The following is a 24308-nucleotide window of genomic DNA, read 5'->3' as shown; positions in this document are numbered from 1 at the left end:
AGAATGTGTCCCTGTAATACCAGATGCAGATGAAGATGATTATGCTGAATAATAGAGGGTGAGGTGATACATCAGTTTATAACAAGTCAAACAGATTGATCATAATGACATTTAATTATTTACATTATCTAATATCTAGTAGTTGTTTGTTAATATTGGAGTGATTAAATTAAATGTGTTTGTTTCATATATTGGTGAGAACAAATGTTATATTTCATACATACATACATACAAACACACACACACACACACACACACACACATACATACATACATACATACATACATACATACATACATACATACATACATACATACATACATACATACATACATACATACATACATACATACATATATACATGCATACATACATACATACATACATACATACATACATACATACATACATACATACATACATACATACATGCATACATACATACATACATGCATGCATGCATACATACATACATACATACATACATACATACATACATACATGCATACATACATACATACATAATAATAATAATAATAATAATAATAATAATAATAAATGAAATTTATATAGCGCTTAATATGGTACTCTAAGACGCTTTACATATTGCCCTATCAAAACTATGTAAGACAGACTAGGAATAAAAGAAAAACAGAGGTTAAACATGAAGAATAAGGTGAGAGTTAGGTGGGGAAGGCTAGTGTGAAAAGGTATGTTTTGAGGGCAGATTTGAAAGAAGAGAGGGTTGGAGAGACTTTGATAATTTTGTACATATTCAGATTCAGATTCAGATTCAGAAAACTTTATTGTCTGTCGCAACAGAAAATCATCTTTGACGTGGCTCGACATACAAACATGAAAATGTACTGATAGGCATTCATACAACAACATTGATCTCTGAGAGCACATACAGTGTGTATAGATCTTAAAACAAGTATAAATATTAAAAACTGTAAAAATAACTAAATAAAAGCTGTGGATATGTGTAAAGTGTAAAGTGACAGTGCGTCAGAGTTCCTTTGTCCATAGTTCATTGTTTATTTAAGCTGTTTATGGCAATGGGTATGAATGAGTTTTTGTGTATGTTTTTCTTAGATAGGGGTACTCTATACCGGCGGCCTGATGGCAGAAGTTGGAAGGACTTGTGCAGGGGGTGGGTGGGATCCTGTGTAATGAGGTGGGCTTTCCTTTTTTCCTTATACATACAATACATGCATGCATACATTCATACATACATACATGCATGCATGCATACATACATACATACATACATACATACATACATACATACATACATACATACATACATACATACATACATACATACATACATACATAAATACATACATACATACATATAAAGATAATTTTTTTTGGTTGGTAAGATAGTATTAAATAACTCTTTGGCGCTCTTCAATCAAATCAGAAGGTTATTGGAGCGAAAGGTTCAGGTGACAGCGCTAGAGTGGCAGTGCCCTCTAGCGCTGAATAATATACATTGCGTCCATTGGCCAACCATCTAACCATCACCATCTCTTCTCATCCTGTGATGTTTTATTTGTCTTGAGTGGAGGAATGGAGAAAGTAGTTGTCAGGTACAGTTTCGGTGAAACGTCATGTGGATGGAAATACCTTATACATTCTCCACTGCGGCAACATCATAAGAAATGTATTGTATGTGCAAGATTACCTGGCAATAGAGGTATTTCAGATTCTTTGATAAAAAAAAATGCATTGATGATTGCACATGCTTTCTGTAAAGAAATGTCACAAAAGATACATATATTTTTTAAGAATGTTATCATGGTGCTTGATAACATAGGAGTAGTATTCTTATTTTATATAAATATATATATAATATATACAATCTAAAGCACACACACACACACACACACACACACACACACACACACACACACACACACACACACACACACACACACACACACACACACACACACACACACACACACACACACACACAAAAAAAAAAACAGGCAATCAGTCACGGGTGTGACCTGCGTCATTGTTTATCAACCAATCCGAGAGTGACGTCAAGAAACGAGGCGCCTGTGACGTAAACCTCGCAACATGGCGACTCTCCGGAGTGAGTACGAATACTGGAGACACTACCGTTTTTAAACCAGAAAATAGGCAGTAACCCGTACGCTACAATGTGGTGGGGTTAGCCGACACCACTGTCCAAACAGCACTTTAAGCGATGCTTGCAGAGGTAAGTGCTTGCGCTACACAGCGGATGAAGAATGCCCACTAGTTAGATTCTCCCGTGTTGTATGTGACAGCTAGCTGGCGGCTAGCTGCGCCTAGCCGCAGCCCCACAGGTAAACACTCCCGGGCAGGGCGGCTCACGGCGGGCAGGGCGGCTCACCGCAGACAGGCGGCTCTTCTCGTTTCAAAAACAGCATCAGCTAAGTGTCACTCAAGCCAGGATTACACAGCTAATGCGAAGAGCCCGACGAGCCCGCACTGTCAAACCCTGTGCTTGGATTAGCTCATGTTGAAGCAATGTCAATGATATGCGCTTAGATGATATGAATAACAAAGCCATTACAAAAAGAAGACTTTCGGTATCACCACAAATTAAGGTGAGACGAGTGTTGGCGATTTTCTTCATAAGTCAAAACGATAGCACTACTTTTACTATAACCGTAGTTCAATGTTCAGGTTATTAAGCTTGATAGAAAGGGGCTGTCTGCTCAGGTGTGGGCTCCCCGAGACGTCTCTTATCATTTGAACACCTTCCCACAGCAACGTTGTGTATTAACTATCTATCATTTAAGGCAATTTCAGACAGTAATATGCATAAACGGATCAATTTCCTGGGATTGTTGCACGTTGCATTCCCACAGGTTGGTTCTGAAGAGTCTGCTGACCGCTAACCCTGAGCGTCCAGCTTCATCTGTTGTGGTTGTTTTTGCTGCGATTCATCTGACGCTGATTGTCACCAAAGTCTGGGTCTTGGATAACATGCACCGCTTTGATAATGGCCATGTCTCGGTACGTCAGTTACCTTGTCATGACCAAATGAGTTGAACTGTTTGTTACTACCTTGAGTATTATGTTATGCTTGCAAAGCTTCACGAGGGCCTTTTGTAAGCACTCTTAATTGTGCAGGTATTTTCATTCAGCACATTCCTCCAGCATATCTTTTTCTCATGAGACCCAATTGGATAATGGATAACTGCTATGTCCACCCCTTCAGCCCAGTGTCAGGCAAACTGGCCCCGGCACCTGTCCAGCAGTTTAAGAAGAGCTTCAGCCATTGTATAACAAGTCTTTATCCGTGTGCTTGTCTACATTCATGGCAGGGCGCGCTGACCTCTGCGTAATGCTCAGGCCATGGAATTACTCTAGCTTTGTTTAGCTTGATGCTGCAAGTGTGTCGTATTAACATCGTCTCGTATGCAATCTTTAGCCTCCCAAGGATGAAGGTCCTATGTCGGACCGTGGCTGTGAGATATGATGCTAATGGCTGTGCTGTGAGAGGGTCATTTAGCTCTCTGTGCATCACTGGACTACACACAAGACTACTGCTGAGATAGGAGGTGTTGATGAGGCTGTTCTCCTGCAACTGCAGTGTCTGATCCCGCCGACCTGTACATCACTGTTGTTGTTGCGAACTGTCATCTGAAAGGAGAGTTAGTGTTGTTCTTCCAGAGTGCGCTGAGGTTCTCATCACTATTTGGCCCTTGTCCATTACACTCTTGGGTTCGAACCGCCTTCAATGATTAAGCTGAGGCTCTCAATGGTGGCTTAACCCGGGGCATCTTTAACAAAACACTCGAGCCTCTGGTGAACTCTTGTTTTTCTTAATTCCCATGTGTAGAATATGGCTAGTGTTGCATCTGCGTGTACACGCACTCTTGTTTGAGCACCAAACGGGTCACACATTATGTGTGTACCCAGTGTGTATACCCACAGTTATAAAGCTTTACCCTGCTGCATTAGAAAAGGGGGAGATCGCCTTAGGGTGTCTTAATCAAAGCTTTGAAGGATTGGCCTGCTCTTCAGAGCAGGCCTACCTTTTGTATGGCTTACCTTCCCCTCCCTAAACCACACTGGAGGGCTGGAAAGAAGACCTTCTCCAGTGACCCATAAGAGGAGTCCAAACAAAGAATTATGCTTTTGTTCAAGCTGTTAACAAATCCTATTGCTTTTCATTCCCCCCCCAGTTCGCTCCTCAAATGTTTGTACCAAGCAGTCAGACTAACCTGCCAAAGGAGAGACACAACTGGCTCTGCCAGTCTGCCATCTGTCTGAGTCAACATTTGTTTCTTTTGGTTGCAGTCCTTATTCCTCAAAGATTACAAATCATTATGTTGCAAGAGAAGGAGGTGGGAGGGGGATTGAATACAGGTTCTGGACCAGCAGCTCTGGTCTGCTCTCTGCATCATGCATTTGATCTGAGCACGGAGTTCCACCTTCTGGCTACTCCACCTGTCGCCCCGCCCAGAGCTGGTAAAGGGGCCAGCTTTGAAAGCTGCAAGCCGCCCCAATAAATGAGTTATGGAATCTGAGTTTTAAAGAATCCTGGCATAACCTCATCACAAACACTGGCTTCATATCTGCACATCCCGTATCCATGCTTTCCTTTAAGCTTATCGTAATAGTAACACTAATACCGTGTAGTGTGTGGATGTTTGTAGTGTCAGAACTAGAGTTATGATCATGCATGTACGGCATGATCAAGTTGAAAGCCTCGAGTCCGAGGCCTTTTCCCTACTTTGTCTTCACTGGATCGGGACATTTTAGATACCATTTTGTAAACTAACCATCACTGTAAATAAACTAACATCAATGTTTTCCATGAATGGCCTTTTAGGCACGCACTCTTCCTCCCAGGTGCTAGACATTGATCTGCAAAGGGAGATTTTATTGGCTGAGAGATTTATATACCCCGGCGTAGCCTAGCCACCGGGGCTGGTCCAAGGCACACAGAACTAGAAACATCCACTCCCAAGCCCTGTGTGTTTGGATAGAGTCTAGTAAAGGAAAGCCTTCTTGATACGGCGACTCGCTGTTTGGTAAAGTCTGCACAACTTAGGACTTGTGAGAGAGTGAGAGCTGGTGACTGATGATACACTCACAGGTATGTTGAGTCCCTGTGAAGTTAAATAATAGAGCACGTGGGTGTGGATCATGTCTCTGACTTTGTTAATAGGCTACAACCCATTCCTGTTCTCCACCTCTGTCCATTCAAACAAACTGGTATTTCTTTGCATCAGAGAGCTACTTGTGAATACAGAGACTGCTAATGGCCTTTATCTATTCATAATTGTGTGTGTGTGTGTGTGTGCGTGTGCGTGTGCGTGTGCACGTGAGTGATCGTTAAGCGTGTATTACTGGACCAGATGGAGCGTGTTGTTAAAACCCTGTATAAGCTGCGGAGACTCGTTGGTTTCGGAATCCATCTCTCTTCCGTTTTCTCCGGGGGAGACGTGCCTCCCCAGGCTCAACCACAGTCCGGAGCACCGCCTGGTCGCTGATAGGCTGAGCCCCTGCCAGGACCGCTTGCTGGGACCCACAACGTCACAACCGGTCCTGCGTTACCAAACCCTCCCCTACTTGAAAGGCATTCGAATACTTTCCCTGCGTGCGTCGGTTGAACTTGGCAGCAGGGCAGCTGTTGGCTAGTGTTCCCAGCGTGCTATATTCAGGGGCGAGTGCACCCGGAGGGGGATACTTCCTGCAAGGGGATAGAACCAAAACAAACGTACACGCAAAGCAAATGGAAAGGATGAGGCCATTTCTTTGAGTTATTGCAAATGTTGTTAAGATGGCTGCAATCACTCGCCATGCAGAGGAAAGTGTTGTGAGTGTTTACCGCGTTTGTCTCTGCGTCCTGTGCTAGGAGGTTTAGTCCGTGGTGATGCCACTGCACAGTATACTAAGCTATGCACGGTGATGTTCCATCAGCACTAGTTCCTCTAATCGACACGCACATGCACAAACAAATTGTCCGGAGAAGCCTCAATCCGGCCCATCTGTCCGATCAAGCTGAACAGAATCAATTAATGATGGGAGGAAGGCTGGCCTGATTTACGTCACCGTCAGAAGGATACTCTTCAAGTCTCCCTGATCATGGTGAACGTGGACTTAGCCTCGCTGTTGTCGTGTGTGTGTGTGTGTGTGTGTGTGTGTGTGTGTGTGTGTGTGTGTGTGTGTGTGTGTGTGTGTGTGTGTGTGTGTGTGTGTGTGTGTGTGTGTGTGCGCAGTATAAAGTGGTCGTAGTAGTGACTGCGATGGCTGTTGACAGACGAGTGATCTATGTTAACAGCAGAGTCGGAAAAGGAACTCCCCGTGTGTCTTCCCCAGCTCTGAGAAGTGAATACCAAAGGCTCCAAACACAATTACACGTCACTGCCAGCCAATGGATGATTAAAGTTCCACCTGGGCTCTAAAATCAAGTCGGAGAAAGGATAAGTGACTGTTCATGGTCCACATGGTGGAGCATGTAATTCAAGACGGGCAAAACATACCAGAAGGCGCCACAGGCTGCTGACGGCTGTCTAGGGTGTCTGTCCATAGCAAAGGCATTAGCCTATCCTGGCTTCGGTTTCTGCTAGTACATGAATGCCTGAAACCCACCATAAGGTTATTGTCTGAGTCAGGGCAAGACGTGGTCCGACCTGTCTGGGGACATTCCAGACTGCTGACCAACTCTGTCTGTGTCTGCGGACCGTTGGTACAACACATAGATTATTATGGGATGTTTACAGATAGAACACCAGTGGGCCCCTTGCCGACATTATTCATTTTGTTGAAACACACGTAACAACATTTTGTTGTTATGTGTGTGTGTTTCAATAACCATTTGAAATCAATTCAATTCAAATGTATCTTACTTTGTTCTAAATTAGTTTTTTTTCTTTGATAAATTCCTTATGAAACGGAAACTTTTTCAATACAGACTAGCCCAGACTGTAGAGGTGTAGTTTCTACCATGCCATAGTTCTAGCATAACGGGTTCTTCAATGCATGCACTATGAGCATTTCACATTCACATTCCCCAGTCATTGCGCTGTTGTCATCCCATCACAATGCTTGTCACCTTGTTGTGAGCAGCGTCTCGGAGCGCTCCGAAAGCTGGGCCCTATCATCCCTCTCTGTCCCCCTGCTGGGTCTTCTGGGGAGATGTGAGGCTGCTATCGGGTGACTCCAGAGGAGTTGTCTGGGTCCTCACTCACTGATCCTGGGGTGTCATCCTCCCAGGCGTCTCCTCTCTCCCCAGGAGGTGTGTGTGTGTGTGTGTGTGTGTGTGTGTGTGTGTGTGTGTGTGTGTGTGTGTGTGTGTGTGTGTGTGTGTGTGTGTGTGTGTGTGTGTGTGTGTGTGTGTGTGTGTGTGTGTGTGTGTGTCCGTTCATCCTTTGCGTCATGAGGATGTGGAATAAAAGGTTATGAGGCTTGTCATATATGCTAAGCTATATTAGGCCATGCTGTGTATTGTTCACCAGCATGTCAATCAAGGTCCTACTGATTGACATGCTCCCTGACAGGCACCACAGAGTGCATAGGCCTGTCTGTGTGCTAGGCTGCTAGCCAGCGCTGCTAATGTTACAACATGTCTTCTGCTAGCCTGGAGGCTGTATTATGCATGTATTACATGGGACCCAGGGCCTTGAAGCAGATCTGAAGGCAAAAGGGGGAGGCAAGCAGAGATAAGTCAGTTAGTATTATCGTAGTTAGCCTGCTTTACACTAGGGCTGAAGCGATTAGTCAATCAATCGAAGTCGTTGAAATGGTAAATCCATCAAGTGCTGGTATATTGTGATGGCATTTTATATAGTAAATTAGTATTTGATTAATCAAAAGTGTAAGATAAATCAACTATGAAAATAATCGTTAGTTGCAGCCGTACTTTACGGTCTGGGTTGGAGGAGTTGTCTATCCAGACAATGGACAATGACCGGAAACTGAGGATTTGAGGTGCACAAACTCAAGGGAAGGATTACACCTCATCACTTTCAGAAGTGATGATTCACCCCAGCAGGGAATTGTATGCTTATTCTAAACCACAAAATAACAACATCCCACAGAGCATGTCTTTAATGTTATCGTGTGTGTGTTTCAGGCCAGTCTGTCCATCGGGGGATGGGGGGGTCTCGGGGTGGTGCTGTTCCTCATCACCTTCGGACCCTTTGCCATATTCTACCTGGCCTTCTACATCCTCTGCTTCATTGGAGGGTGAGTCTGAAATCCTTCTGTTCTAGCACACACACACGCACGCACGCACGCGCGCGCACGGTCTGAATCCCATGGACACCCCGTAGCCGTGTGTCCTAGCTCTGTGTTTAGGCCTGTGTGCCTGTCTCTCTCCCCAGCGGCTTCGCGGTGACCCTGCTCTATGGGAAGATCAACTCAGAGAAGCACCTGGAGAGGAGCGAGCACTCCTACCTGCCCCCCATGCAGACGGGCATCCAGAAGGTCAACACCCCTTCATGTGTAAGCGTAGCCTGTGGCCCTGTCCCCTTGGTTACACTTTTTATCGTTAGAGCTGATGTGATATGTTGATCGTGTAGAGATGAGCAATTTAATTTTTGGAGTCCATTAATATGATGATGGTGTCTGAAATGTTGGAGTCTGAAAGCTGCAGTGTGTATATATCTATTTCATATTCTTAGCGCCCTTGCATTCCATACCCTTCTCGCTCTCTCGATGTGACATTTCTAAATGTACCTTTTTATACTTTTTATAAAAAGGTACAGAGTATCTTGATAGCAAATTGCTCAGCCCTAGTAACTGCACCCCTTTTTTTACCTTGCACTTTCTCTCTATATCCCTTTCTCTTTCTCTCTCCATCTTTAGACCTTGGATGAGTTTAAGCTGGACCTGAAGCCTATCAAGATTGACAGGAGGTTGACGGGCTCCAGTTTCATAGATGAGCCACTCCAACAGGTACACATCTCTTCATGTATAATGGATCACAGTGTTTCCCCTAGGATGGAGTTGCGGAGGTGAAATGGTTGTTTTTTCGCTCGCAAATATTTTTGAGTGCTCGCAAAGCGCACGCTGCCGGGAGGTTTCTATGTGTCTGCCGGCACCAGAAGGGTGTACATACAGTACATTTGTGCACATTAATGAGCAGGGGAAATATGGAAAGATTAAACATAATACAAGTATAATCTTTAAAACAATTCTTTACATTTATTTAGCAAAAAATATATTATATCAACAACCACCCTATGCAGTAAAATCCCATAACACAAATTCTGCAACAATCGAAAAGGTCTGTGCCTCCAACCAATGCATCTTCCCACTCCCTCCCCTCCCCTCTCCCCATTCCAAAGGTTGTAGTAGGACCAAAAAGAGGCCATGCCTCTATGGAAGGAGTTGTCGGGCTCTAGAGTCAATAATGGCGATGCTATTTTAATGTTAACATTGTGGTCGTTTTCAGTTTTGCACTTTGCAGACGGTCCCTCAGCTCACAGAAGCCAATGCAATTCACCGTTCGCTAAAGTCGGCTCGTTTGGATGAAAACAATGTTGTAGCTGGTTCTCTAGGTTACTACATTTAGCTAGAGGTGTCAATTGTGTCGCAACAATGCAACACAATTGACAATCTATTGAACCGCAAACTCAGAATCTGCCCATTTATTTCCAACTTTACCGAAGTTCCTCTCCGTTTATATGCTTTACTCACAGCGTGAATTGACCTGGATATGAAGCATCTGTAGCGCAAAATAACTGTTTTTTAAAGAGATAAGACGGAGCTCTCCTCTCCTCTCCATTTACATGCTTTACTCACAAGTGTGTGAATAGAGTGGCGAAGTCATGCCACTTCCGGTAGAGCCCATGGGACCTATGAGATCGAAAGAAAGAAAAAAAAATTATGAATGGGTTTCAATGGAGAGAAGGTAATTATTATCTGGTCCCAGTCTTTATATGCCCTGGAGTACACATATGTTGTTTTTGGATTAAAATGATAATTTTCATGCAAAGAAAACTAAAACATTTTGTGAAGAAGTTTGATAATGCCCTCCACTGCTCTCGACGCGAATGATATACGTCAACACCCGCACTTGGAACTCCGGTACAGACATGGCGATCTCTTTGCTCCACTTCAGCGCTTTTTCCAAGGGGAGGATAAAAGCATCGAAAGAGGTGAAAAACATTATAAGTCAGGCATGTGGAGAGTTTCAGTTAGGCTGATGGGGAGATTGTCGGTCTTGTCCACGCCAGTCGCAGGGAGCGTGACGTCACTTCTGTTTTTATTAACCTGCATTGAGATCAACTTGCATAGTCTTAATAGTTATTGTTTTTGAGTGGATTGCAGTATTTGAGCCTTGGTTAACTACGTGAGCAGATCAGTATTCGTAACCTTATACCGCCACTGCAAGTGAAATTGTAGTGAAAAACGGTTCAATGAGCTGCAGGAAGGAGCAGCGGCTGAGAGGAGCCTGGTATGCCTGAAAGCTGAACTGAAAGTTCCTTTATGGTGACGCCTGCAGGACTCGGTTGCTTCAGGGCTTTTATTTAGGTTGCAAGAGGGAACCCGTCCTATTGTTTGTGTAACGGGGAGAAATGTGTGCAGTGCCACACCGTTTCTTCCCCACCATTGGTAAAAATGTAATCTAGACCAGTCAAAGTTTAGCCAGACCTTGAGTGGCCCTCTCTAGACAAACTGTGAATGTCCTTCAGTGGGGGCCCACTGCTGCTGTGTTTTTCCACCTGTGTCGAAGGTCATCAACGGCCGTTCAACGACAGACGGTGGGGAAACTTTTTAAAGGTGTGGCTGAACCAGGACAGACAGACAGACGGAAAGGAAAAAGAGAGAAGCAGCGAGTGCTAGTTAGTGAAACGGCAGACACAGCAGTTTTGAATGGTCAGATGACACAAAAGTGATCTCTACCCAGCGTGACTCTAGTTCTGTACCATGCACGAGCGCACACACGCACACACACACAGCCGTCTTCCCTGCGGCTCTACTGTCATGTGCAACGACATGGGCCTGGCTGCGTGTTACACACTGCACATGCACACACCCTGTACTCCCCCTCCTCCTGCTGAAGTGTGTGTGCACATAACTCTGTGGAATGTTTTCTTTCTTTCTGTCTCGTGCTCTTGTTTCATTTCCTTTGGGTGACATAACTCTGGTTGATCCCGTCAGTGTACACCAGTGCAGTTCCTATGGAAGCTGCAGCTGAAGGGGGGGGGGGGGGGGGACATGACTAATGGCTTGGCCTAATTTAATCAGGTGGCTGCAGCTGCATTTTAGTGTGCGTGGGCATGTGTGCACTTGCAATGGAGACGGAGAGAATGGGGGAGAGAGAGAGCATAGGACTGTGCTGTGTTGTTCGTTGCTCGCTCACACATGCTCAAGGCTAGTAGAGCTTTGAGTAAAATGTTTCTTTGTTGGGGAGCCATTTGGTTAGTTTTTAATCTGTACAGCCACAGGTTTGATTCAACCTCTTCATTCATTGGTCAATCATTGTTCAAGCAACAAGCATTGTCACGGCCAGGCCCAGGATAGACAATTATATTGGGACTTATTCAGACTCTTTCTAGTAAGTAAGTAAGTAAGACTTTATTTATATAGCACATTTCGTACAAGATTTGCAATTCAAAGTGCTTTACATAAAATCAATAAAAGCAAGCAGCAGGAGCAATACATGGAGTAAAAGATAAATACAAAATGATCAACATCGTATCAGAACCTGGTGTTCTGATAGGCTTACTAAAATCATGATAAAAGAAATATAAAACCCTTAAAACAGTTTAAAAGAGAAATAGTAAAAATAGTGCAAGTTACAGAGAAATAAATAGTGCCAGATAAAATTAATAAAATGCTTTGGTAAAAAGAAAGGTTTTAAGCTGCTTTTTAAAGGTGTCTAGCGTGTTTGCTTCCCTAATATTAATGGGTAATGTGTTCCATAATTTTGGGGCGTAGTTGACAAAGGCTGCGTCACCAATCTTCTTATGACTGCTTCTGGTGACCTGTAACGGACCTCTATCTGATGATCGCAGTGTTCTAGCTGGTGTGTAGTTAGTAAGAGAGTTAGTAATGTAGCTAGGGCCTTGTCCATTTAGAGCTTTGTATGTGAGGAGGAGGACCTTAAAGTCAATTCTAAAGGTAACAGGAAGCCAGTGTAAAGTAGCTAGGACAGGACTAATGTGTTCTCTCCTTTTTAGTTTTGGTTAATAGTCTAGCTGCAGAGTTTTGAATGAGCTGGAGTCTTTCAGTTGTTTTCTTGGGAAGACCAGCGAAAAGTGAATTACAGTAGTCTAGCCGGCTCGATATGAAAGCATGGATAAGCTTCTCGGCATCATTTTGGTTTATGAATGGTCGTACCTTTGCCATGTTCCTGAGGGGAAAGAAAGCTGTTTTGGTCACTTTGTTAATGTGGGAGTTGAAATTCAAATCTGAGTCCAGGATGACACCGAGATTTATCACCTCAGGTTTAATCCACCGGGTTAAACCTCCTAGATTCTTGATTAGCATCTCTCTTTTTAATTTGTGGCCGATAAGTAGGACTTCAGTTTTGTCCTCATTTAGTTTTAGAAAGTTAATAAACAGTTGGTAATGGCCTTCGCATCATTAGGTTCAGCGGAAATATACAGTTGGGTGTCATCCGCGTAGCTATGAAAATCTATACTATATTCTCTGATGATGTCACTGAGTGGTAACATATAAAGAGAAAAGAGTAATGGACCTAAACAGCTCCCTTGTGCAACCCCGTAGCAGCTTTCATGTTTCTCTGACATATGGTCTCCTAGACTAACGCAAAACTTCCTTCCTCTAATATATGTTTTGATCCAGTTCAATACACAGTCAGAGAACCCAATACGATTTTCAAGTCTATTGATTAGGATGTCGTGATCAATGGTATCAAATGCTGCACTAAGATCTAATAGGATAAGGATAGAAACTTTATTTGCATCAGAGTTTTGTCTGAGGTCGCTAATTATTTTGGTGAGAGTGGTTTCAGTACTGTGATATTTTCTGAAACCTGACTGAAAGACTTCCAATATGTTATTTTGTTCCAGAAAGGAATTTATTTGGACTAATACTATCTTTTCCATGACTTTACTAATAAAGGGAAGATTTGATATCGGTCTATAGTTTGCTAGTGTACTGGTATCCAATTTGGGTTTCTTTAATAGGGGCTTTACAACAGCTGTTTTGAAGGCAGTTCTCAGGGATGTGTTTATGATGTCAAGGACCGGACCTGAGACACTATCAAACACTCGCTTAAAGGTTGGGTACGGAATTTGCTTTTTTGGCCATTTTTGCAAAATTACTTGGAATCCTTATCATAACCCGCTTACAGCCACTGAGTTAGAAGTACTGACATGAAAATTAAACAAGTCAATCATCTGTGGAACGGGCAGGGCTCGAAAAACTCCAGCCAATCATTTGGATTGCCACCTCGTTGCATTGGACAGTAAGTACCGTATTGGTCCGAATATAAGACGGCCTTTTTCCCCCTCGAAATAGGTCCGAAGAAGTCGGGTCGTCGTAGGGGTCTAGTATTCAGAGCGCAGTTTCTCTTCTTCGCCTCTCCATTTAAATGTCAATACACATTCGCGGCCGCAGGTGGCGCCAGGAATTGGTTCCGGGAAGAAGTAGTCCAGCGTCCTTAACAACCAGACCGTTACCGGTGTTTAAAGACAGGCATTTTGCCGCGTTAGAGACAAGTGGCTCAAAAGTGGGTCAGGTCAATCAACAACAGCGGAGGAGCTATGATGCCAATTTTTAAATAATGGTCGTCAATAAGGCAAGTGGAGAGTCAAGTAACAACTGCCAAGCTGCCAAGAAGTTCGGGGTCACGGAGTGTAACGTAAGAAGATGGCGAGCACCAAAACAACGTCTCAAAGATGCCAACAGTCGGCGCAAATCCTACCGTGGTCCTCAAAGTGGTCGTTTCAGTGAGGTTGACCGGAGAGTTTTTGAATACGTCAGAGAAAACGCGCTTTGGGAGGAGCCGCTGGAAGCGGAGCAGCTGGGGAGCGATGACAGCGAGAGCGAACACAGCGGGGCAGAGGACGTGTGTGAGGGATAGAGAGACATCGGAGGAGAAATTTGGCGAATTTTAGTTAAGTTTAGTTAAATATGTGGCCTGTATTTTCTCTGTTATTTAAAAATATTCACAATGTTGCTCTTGTTCTTTGTTCTGCAAATGTGGTCTGCAAATCTTTTTTTCTAAATGTTTGTGTTGAAAAACGGGGGTCGTCTTATATTCAGACCAATACGGTACGTCAATCAAACGGTCGTACTGCACTCCCCCTCCCCCGCGAGCGACCCCTTCGTGCAGTACTCGTGACCCAGAGCTCGTGACCCAGAGCAAGCTCCTGTTTGTTGTTATCCTGCGGTAGCTACTGGAACTAGTTAATCCACATTTGGACCTAGCAGTAGAAGACAATTTCCATGGCAGACAAGACGCCACCATCCCCACCACCACCACCACCACCACCACCACCACCAGCAAAGAGAAGGAAAACTCTTTTTCAGAGAGTAATTGATAATAAAAACGCTGAAAGAGAAAAACTGAAATCAAGAATAATCCTAGGCGCTGCTTTCGAACGTTGGCGGCAACTGAAGGACGAGAAGGGTCTAAAAACCGATGCTTGTGTGGCGGTTGACATAGTTTCAAAGTTTATACAGTTTATACTCGGTAATACCGGTGTTGAGACGAGTGTATTACTCGTTGTGAAAATGTCCACACCGCAGCAACCCTAGTGAAAACCAGGACTTCCAATACAATTATATGAAACAAACATACATTTTCTAAAAATAGTAATGATTTATGTGACCGTTTAATGTTTATAACATCTGGTGCAACCATAGCCGCGAGAACGTATTCTCAGCAGGGGGTGCTGGAAAAAAAAACCTCAGCCTGCACTAGACTCGCAACATTGATAAAAAAAGATATATAGCAGCGCGGCTCAATTACACCAGTGCATGCGCGCACAGTTGAAAGTCGATCGTTGTGTTCACTTTCTTCACACCATGGTTCACATCCAGCTGCTCACAGAACAAGTTTAGCGCACCACCGCTACCCTCACACTTTTTCATATAACCTTTTTTCAGCACTAGGTCATATGAGCATTAAATAAATGCTGCGTCTCAAAATGCCTTGGACAGCAGCGAGGATGACTCGCTTTGCCACGGGCCGAAACAGTTCGGAGCGACCACAGCCAGAGCGAACACAGCGGGGCAGAGGAGTGTCAGGAATAGTCTTTGGTGTACACATCAGTACGGCCTATTTGCACTACTGTTTAGTGGCAAGGCAGTGTTTTATTCTATGCCTTTTTATTTTCGTATATTATTTCAATGAATACAATTTATTTATTCATAAAAACAAGATCTGGTCTTCAAATCTTTTTTCCAAATATAGGTCGTCTTACAATGGGGTTTGTGTTTATATTCGGACCAATACGGTACAGCGGGCGCTCACATGACGTTAAGCATTTCCTGGTGCATAATGTGACGCTTCAGAACCTAAAATCCCGTTTCTCCCCGTTGACACGACAACACATAACCGGCGTTTTCAGAAATCTCCACTTTGGCCGGAGTTTTTAGAAATGATCGTTTTCTGTGATAAGACAGGGCCTCGGACAGGGGGTGTTGCAGCACCCCCAGCACCCCTACTTCCCGCGGTACTGGGTGCAACTTACAGCTGAATGTAGTGCCATGTTGTTAAACGAAAACCTACGCTAGCCTGGCTCGCTCTCGCGCATCTCTGTTCGCGCTCGTGCATGATTGCGCGTCCAGGTACTTGGAATGGGTGGAGTCAGAGTCAGCGTTGAAGGAGAGGGGGTAGGACCATTTGAGTTGTGTATTTTCAAAATCTGCTGGCGTTTCGCAAATCGCATACCCAACCTTTAAAGAATGCAGTGGGAATAGGATCAATATCTGAGGTTGTAGATTTACATTCAATGATGATTTTGGAGAGTTTCTACCAGGCCTGGAGACCATCCTGATCACATGAGCTCACATTCGGCTCTGCTACACAGATTAGTCTGGACCTCTAGCCGCCCTCATCAATTTCAGGGGCCGGGATCCTATGCCTTGACAGACAAACTAAAAAATAACACGTGACACACTTTTGCGTGACGGATTTGGGGAACAGCGAAAACGATAGTTATGTTATTATAACTCTAGTTCTATGATTGTAGGCGTAGCCGTCTAGGCTTCGCCTTATGGGCTTGTCCCGTGCGCTGAAAATTCAAACTATGCACCTATCAGCGTGGGCACCGCCCACATTTCCCACGGTATCGTGTCTATATAACGCGGTGTATACCATCGCTCATCCTCCAAGCTTTTCTTTCAGCAATTGGAGGGTACAGCAGGTGGGAAACTAGACGGCTACGCCTACAATCATAGAACTAGAGTTATAATAACATAACTATCGTTCTATTTCATGTAGGCTACGCCGTCTAGGCTTCGCCTTATGGGCTAAGGTGAAGCTGCGAGCGGAAGTGTAAAACACTAGATCAAGCAAGGCAATGATCAAGGGAGAAAAAAGTGAGTCTGTAAAGACTCCGGCTCTATTCCGTGCTTCATGGAACCCATGAAAGGAAAAGAAAAACCAGAGCAACTAGGTTTCCATTAGGTCCGCTACCGGACCTAATGGAGGCGGAGCTACGGAATTCGGCTCTCCAATAATGGGACTCTCTCGGCCGTTTCTTATTTGAAGAAAACGGCGGGAGTGCCACACTGGTAAACAAAACCACCAGACAATTGGCGAGCCAATAGAAAAAACCCCTAGCCTGTTTTTCATTTGATAAAAGGTGGGGGAGTAAGACTGGTAATCAAGTCCAACTCGCCAGCCGGCGAGAGGAAATCCAACCACGACGCTTTAAAGAACATGTCTATATTCTTAAGCCGTAAAAGAGGTCCCGGACTCTAGCACAGAGTTGCCGAGTGAGCCCCTGGACATGTCTAACATGTAAAAACGGACAAAGGGGCCGGGGGAAGACCAAGACGCAGCCGCGCAGATGTCTTCCACCGAAACGCCCTTGAGTAGAGCCGTTGAAGCGGCCACGCTCCGTGTGGAGTAAGCTTTAACGCCCAACGGTGGTGCCAATCCCTGCCGAGAGTAGGCTAGGCAAACACCCTCACATACCCAGCGAGAAAACCGCTGCTTAGAGAGAGCGCGGCCCCTGCTAGCGTCGCTATAACACACAAACAACTGTTGTGTGGAGCGGAACGCTGCCGAGCGATTCACGTACATAGCCAACGCCCGAACCGGGCACAGGAGATGCAACTCCGCCTCCGCCTCACTAGAATGAGGCGGGGGGTGAAAAGCCTTAAGCACAATATCCCTCGACCGAAAAGAACTATTAATGTTCTTCGGGAGGAACGCAGGATTAGGTCTGAGCAACGCGAAGGAGCTGTCCTCGTTTAGCAACAAGCAACTCGGGCTGACAGACAGAGCGGTTAGCTCACCGGCCCGCTTGGCAGAAACCAAGGCCAACAAGAGCGCCGTCTTAAATGACAGGGCATCCAAAGGGGCCTGAGAGAGAGGCTCGAAAGGATCCCTGGACAATCCGCGCAACACGGTGGGGAGATCCCAGCGTGGTGTAAGCACGCGTGAAACAGGCCTAACCCGTCTAGCCCCACGCAAGAATCTCTTGACCAGTGGATGGCTGAAGATCGGTCCACCATCACAGCCTGCATGGCCAGCCGAAACGGCTGCCGCATAGACCTTGATAGTGGAGAAGGCCAAACCTTTTTCCAATAAGTTTTGCAGAAACGAAAGCACGCTTCCCACCTCGCATTGAGATGGGACAGCGTGGTTCGTCTCACACTAATTAGAGAAGGCGCACCACTTCGCCGCATAGAGGGAAGAAGTAGAAGGCGCACGAGCACTCTGAATAGTGTTGATAACCGTCTCAGGCAAACCTTTGCCCTGCAGGATCAACCTCTCAGGAGCCAAACCAACAGCCGTCCCGAGACATCGGGCGGGTGGTGCACCGTCCCGTGGGCCTGTGAAAGCGCATCCGGCCTGAATGGTACTGGCCAAGGCGCCGACCGCGAGAGCGCGGCCAGCTCTGGAAACCACAGAGCTGAACGGTCCTCCGGGGCCACTAATATCAGGGACAGTCTGTCTGACCCGTTCCAGAAGAGGAAGGATCAGCTGGAGCGGGGGAAACGCATACAAGAGAGCCCGCGGCCAAGGTGTGTGTGCCAACGCATCTACCCCCAACGGGGGAAGATCCCGAGGGCTGAGGGAGAACCACCACCTGCAGTGCGTGTTCTCCCGGGACGCGAAGAGGTCCACCTGCGCTGTCCCGAACCTCTGCCAGATCAGTCTGACAATGTCGGGATGTAACCGCCACTCGTCTCGGCGGGGACCGCCTCGAGACATGAGGTCCGCCCCAAAGTTCTGGGCGCCCGCGATATGCAGGGCTCTCAGACTGCGGAGATACTGATGAGCCCAAAGCCAGAGCTCGACCGCCTTTCGGTGGAGAGCAGGGGAGCGGACTCCCCCCTGTCTGTTGATGTACGCCGCCGCCGACACGCTGTCTGTCCTGATCAGAACGTGGCGGCCGCGCACCAGGTGAAAGAAATGCAACAGCACTTTCCTCACAGCGTCGAGCTCCAACACATTTATGTGTGCTGTAGGGGGCGTGCGCCACTCGTCTCCGACCGAGTGAGAGAGGCACGTTCCTCCCCAACCCGTCAATGAGGCGTCCGTGAAGACCACTACGTAGGACGCCACCCTGCCCAGGGGAACACCCTTGAGAAGGGCGGAGGGTCCTTACCAATATTCCAGGTCTGGCGACACCGAATGGGGGACGAGGAGCACCCTGAGCTTGTGTCGCCTGGGGTCCAACCGTTGGCGAGCAAACCACCGCTGGAGTCTGCGCATAAAAAGCAGACCCAGGGGGACCACGGGGTGGGCAGCTGCCATCAGCCCCAACAGGCGCATGGTGGACAGTGCGGTCACGTTTCTGCGAACGTGAAAACGGGAGAGCGCCGACAGGATGGCGTCTCGCCGAGGAGGCGAAAGCATCGCAGTCATGGTGGCTGAGTCTAGGCAAAGCCCCAAGTAGACTGTCTGCCGGCTGGGGAGCGGGGAGCTCTTCTCCCAGTTGATGGCAAAACCCAGGAAGGAGAGATGGTTTATCACCAACATGGTGTCCCCTCTCGCGGTCTCTTCTGAGTTGCTCAGAATAAGCAGATCGTCTAGGTAGAAGAGAATCCTCTTTCCCTGACGTCTGAGCGGTTCCAACGCCGTCTCCACACACTTCGAGAAGGTGCGCGGAGCCAGGGAATAGCCGAACGGCAGACACTGGTACTCGTACGCCATCCCCATAAAGGCAAAGCGGAGAAACTTCCTGTGCGCCTGCCGAACAGGGACGTGGAAGTAAGCATCCTTGAGATCCAGGGATGTGAACCAATCGCCCTCTCTCACACACCGGAACAATGCTCCGACCGTGAGCATTCTGAACTTCCTCGTGGCAACGAATCTGTTGAACACGCGAAGATCCAGAATAGGTCTCATTTCCCCTGACTTCTTGGAAACCAGGAAGTAGCGGGAATAAAAACCTAGGTGAGACTCGTGGGGGGGAACGACAGTGATGGCCCCCTTTACCAAGAGACGTGCCACCTCTGCTGCCAGAGCCGTGCTCGCAGCCGGGTCCCGTAGCGTGGTCTCCACCAACCCCATAAAGGGTGGGGGACGACGCTTGAACTGTATGGGATGGCCCCATCTCAACGTGGTGTCCAACCACGATGGCAGAACGCACCGCTCTTGCCAACACGCATAGCGGTTGGAGAGAGGGCGAGCCGACAGCTGAGGAAGACCGTCCAGGAATAACCCGTATTCCTCTGCCCCTACCGCCTCCACACTGCGTGTGAACCAAGGGGGGCTTCCCACGAAAGGGAGGAGGCTCAGCGAGCGTAGGAGACGTACCAGAACTAGCAGCTGTGAAAACAACGAGCTGTCTAGACGTCGCGCTCGTGCCCGCTGAACAGGGAGCGAGCCGTCCGGCCGCAGCACCTGTGCGCATGCGCTGTCCGCAGGCTGTAGCCACAGCGCGCAGACCCATCTCCTCACCTATAATGTGGGGAACCAGGAGACCGGTACAAGCGGCCGTATCCACGGGCTCGTGCAACGAGTCTCTGATCCGTCCATGAGGCTCCAAGGGACGCCGCTTCTTAGAAGCAGGTGAACCAGAGGCCATGTGAACACGCCGTCCGACCGTCACCCTACAGCCACCGGGCTGAGAGGGGGAAATAGGCAACATGGAGGAGCGCACCACAAGCGTAGGACGCAGGTGGCCTGGGGAATATCGCTCTTTAGGTACCATGTACTGCCGTTCGGCCGAACGGTCTTTACTCTTTTCTTTAATAGGGAAAGAAAAAGAGGCACAAACGAACACCCTGTCTGTTAGGCCGACAATCTGCTTCTGGAGGCGGTCGGGGGGCAGCGGCTTTTCGTTAAGGAGCCCGGCGCCCGGACAGAGAAGCGCTGCCAGGGGAGGCTCCAGGCGAGGGATCCCCCTCGCCTGAGTATCGGCCCACCCCTCCACGTTGGTGAAATCCGTGTAGGATCTTACCGGAGCCTTCAGGGTCGAACGGTCCTCACCGGCAGCAATAAACAAGTGCTGCAAAGGCGGGAACAAGGGGCACTGGGTAACCCGCCGGGAAAAAGATGGGGTGCGAAAGCACTCGCCCTGCATATCGTCAGATACGGGGGCGAGAGGCGGGACCGGCATGGGAATCCCTTTGATGGCCGCCGCCTCACCCATGATCTCCCGGAAGAGATCGGTCATCCGGCGCGAACCCTCGTGTTGTATGACGGTGGCGGTTGTAACCCGAGAGCGGGAAAAACCGGACGCCGAGTCGCCGAAGACGTCGTCCAGGGAGGCGTTGATGATGCCATCGTCGACGTCAGGTCCGAACAGGTCGATGGCGTCAGCCATTTCCACCGCAGGGGAAAAGAAGAGATGCCTGGAGAGGATCCCCTCTTCAGGCAGCTCCCGGCAGGCGACACAGGAGACGGGGGCCGCCATAGCAGCCGCGGCGTGGTCGGCGCCGAGGCACCAAAAGCACGCCAGGTGCCCGTCACCCGGTGCCAGGGAGGCGGGACAGGAGGCGCATAGGAGTCCTGAAAAGGACCTAGCTCTAGGAGCGCTCTCAGGTGGCCCTGAAAAGGGCCGTTTGTCCGCGGCCTCGCCCGAGCCGCTGCCACCGGCTTGGGAGATCCGTGTTGAAGTTCTCATCTTCTTAATTGTAGTTCTCAATTTCTCGCTGATAAGCACAAGTGCTGAAAGAAAAGGGAGGATGAGCGACGGTATACACCGCATTATATAGACACGATACCGTGGGAAATGTGGGCGGTGCCCACGCTGATAGGTGCATAGTTTGAATTTTCAGCGCGCGCACGGGACAAGCCCATAAGGCGAAGCCTAGACGGCGTAGCCTACATGAAATAGAACATATTTTCCGCCGAGAAACTCTGCTCATGCATACTCATGTTCTTGTTTAAAAGTCTGAAATAACTGCACTTATGGCTTTGTTTGCTCTACTTATGTTAACGTTATGGCTCGATTCTTCGGGGCCACCACTACTGTTTGGCCAGCAGCAGACTTTATTTTATGTCATCCACTACAACGCAGTCCCTTATTGGCCCGTTTACGTCATCAACTATGACTCAGTCCCTTATTGGCCCGTTTACGTCATCAACTATGACTCAGTCCCTTATTGGACCGTTTACGTCATCAACTATGACTCAGCCCCTTATTGGCCCGTTTACGTCATCAACTACGACTCAATTCCTGATTTGCCCATTAACGTCATCATTTACGACTCAGACCCTGATTGGCCCGTTTCCGTCATCAATTACGACTCAGTCCCAGATTGGCCCGTTTACGTCATCCACTACAACTCAGACCCTGATTTGCCCTGTTACATCAACTAGGACTCAGTCCCTGATTTGCCCGTTTATGTCATAAATTACGACTCAGTCGCTGATTGGCTCCAATTACATTGTATTTCAGGACAGAGGAATGAGTTTGTGATCAGGACGGTCTGTAGGCTGCTTTCTACCAGCCCCATGTATCAGGGCTCCAGACTAACTTCATGCGTTGGTTGCACTAGTGCGGCTAACTTTTTTTTAGGTGCACCAGCACAAAATGTAGGTGCACCAAATTTTTCATTGCATCGCCTTTAACGCCATAAGGTCACCTTTTTATCGCTTTCCATAACTTTCATATAATGTGACAGATTTTTGAACAAGAATAATGGTGCGTTCCAGGCAACCCGTAACCCGTGTTTTTCCACAACCTTCTACGCGTGAAATGCCCTGGAACGGCAGACAATCCCGCAACTCACTACCCGTGAACTCGTACCAGACCGATTCACTCCAAGTTCCAGCTTGTAACTTACGGGCTAAAAGGTTTCCCTGGAACGCAGCATGAGGTGTAGAGAAATGTTTGTCTTTATTTGAAGCACAATTATATATAAAATAAATAAATAAAGTGTTTCAAGTTTTTCACTGAGCTGTAATGGAACATTTCAAACTAAAAAATTAAGCAAAATAAAACATTTCCAAATAAAAGGGCTTGTGCGGCTCATTCAGACTCTCTTAATAACTACTCTCGGTAGTAGGGCAAGTTGGAACAGTAGGCTTAGTTTTTTTTTAATGAAAAAACTGAAATGAATGAATGAAAAATGTTTTCACCTCACTTAATTTTCGCCCTCTTTTGTCGCGATAATTCTTTTTATCCGTTTCAGTTACTCTGGCGCTCAGGTCGTTCGCAATTTAAAAAAAAAAAAAAAAAAAAAAACACAAGCAGTGAACAGGACCAGAGCCAATCGGAGGCAAAAAAACGACAGAGCTCTTTCTCTTATTGGTTTAGACCACGATACGATCCTACCATGAGTGTGAGTTAGATTACAGGAGAACACAGAGCGATGATACGATTGCAAAGGAAATTATTTTTTTCACCCGGGCAGCGTCAGGTGCACCAGTGCGACCTATAAAAAATATTAGTCGCACCCTTAAATATTTTGGTCGCACTCTGGAGCCCTTTGTATAAAGTTGCCTTACAAGATCGAGTGATGGAAAGATGATATTTGTATTGATGTTCAAGGAAAAACATTCTCCATCATTGAACTCTGATGACAAACTGATGACCATGCATATGGTGTCAAATCCCTTTTATGTTTGTGGTCGTAATGAATACTGTCCCACAGGTGATTCAGTATGCATTGAGAGACTACATCCAGTACTGGTACTACACCCTGAGTGAGGATGAATCCTTCCTGCTGGAGATCAGGCAGACTCTGCAAAACGCCCTGGTCCAGTTCTCTACACGGTACCTCGCTCACAGACACACATGGGACCCATTAAAGTTTATCATGACCAGTTATCGTCTAGCCTGGGTATACCCATGCTGCCTTGCGCGCAATCTCATTTCGCGCTGCTAGACAGCCTGGATTCCATGGATCCGATTTTCTCCTGAGATAGGGAATCTATCACAGAATGGGGAGGGACGGCAAGACGATGACGACGTCTGTGCGACACACCCATCGGTTTCTTCCTCATCGAATATCTGTCGCTCTACATACGTCATCTGGTATAATTGATACGATTGTACAGACTCGTATGATAGACATTTGTAGTGCCCAATAAACGGCTCCGGGCAATCGTAAACCACCCCTCAAATACGAGAAAATGGATGTGTGGTTCCCAGACCTCTTCTCAATGTAGATTGAGATGAGGTCTGGCGTTAGCCAGGCTAGTTATCGTCCATAAATGACATTTATGTCATCACTGACATTTATGTGGGCACCTCTTAATATAAGCCCTGGCCGGTCCAGCTTTATTGCATTTCTAACAATCTTGTGTGTGTTTGTAGGTCCAAGGAGGTGGACTGGCAGCCTTACTTTACTACCCGCCTGGTGGACGACTTCGCCACTCACCTGCGCGTCTTCAGGAAAGCCCAGGACCGGCTGGGGGACCGAGAGGACAAGCAGAGTAAGGCCACACACATGGAATGATCAGGCCATGTTCTTTATTTTTTTTTATGTTCTTATCATTTTGTTTTGATGGGTTATCAAGGTGTGCATTAAGCAGTAGAAAAACATCAAATCCATTGCAATCTCACGTAATTTCCGTAAATTGATTTACATCTATTCCTTCAAGCAAATTTTATGGCGCTAGTCTATCTACCCCTCAGGCTATGTCTAAGCAGTCAATAATTACTGTACACTCAGATTATGACGAGGGGGCTCCTACAACTTTGAGTCTTTCTAGAAATGAGTTTATTAGCCAAATAACAGGTGTATGTGATTATATTTTTGTGACGTTTAAATGAAGTACTATTTTGTA

The 24308-nt window shown here is 46.8% G+C and overlaps 1 protein-coding gene across 8 annotated transcripts in view; it reads left to right on the top strand.

Annotated features, from left to right (window-relative positions):
* The first annotated feature begins 2045 nt into the window (after positions 1 to 2045).
* snx13 (sorting nexin 13) overlaps positions 2046 to 24308 on the top strand; it is a 36833-nt gene continuing 14570 nt past the window's right edge. For 2 of the 8 annotated variants that reach the window (XM_060044301.1, XM_060044296.1), the window contains exons 1-6: positions 2266 to 2607; positions 8094 to 8206; positions 8344 to 8446; positions 8828 to 8917; positions 23171 to 23292; positions 23836 to 23954. In XM_060044301.1, coding sequence (XP_059900284.1) covers positions 2539 to 2607; positions 8094 to 8206; positions 8344 to 8446; positions 8828 to 8917; positions 23171 to 23292; positions 23836 to 23954 — 616 coding nt within the window. In that variant the 5' untranslated portion in view covers positions 2266 to 2538. Of the gene's footprint in view, positions 2235 to 2264; positions 2608 to 8093; positions 8207 to 8343; positions 8465 to 8827; positions 8918 to 23170; positions 23293 to 23835; positions 23955 to 24308 lie in introns of those variants that run through there. The other 6 variants (XM_060044295.1, XM_060044294.1, XM_060044299.1 and 3 more) reach the window with 4 other exon arrangements.

This window comes from Gadus macrocephalus, chromosome 22 (genome assembly GCF_031168955.1).
Source record: "Gadus macrocephalus chromosome 22, ASM3116895v1".
NCBI lineage: Eukaryota > Metazoa > Chordata > Actinopteri > Gadiformes > Gadidae > Gadus > Gadus macrocephalus.
This window is presented reverse-complemented; position numbering and strand designations above follow the sequence as displayed.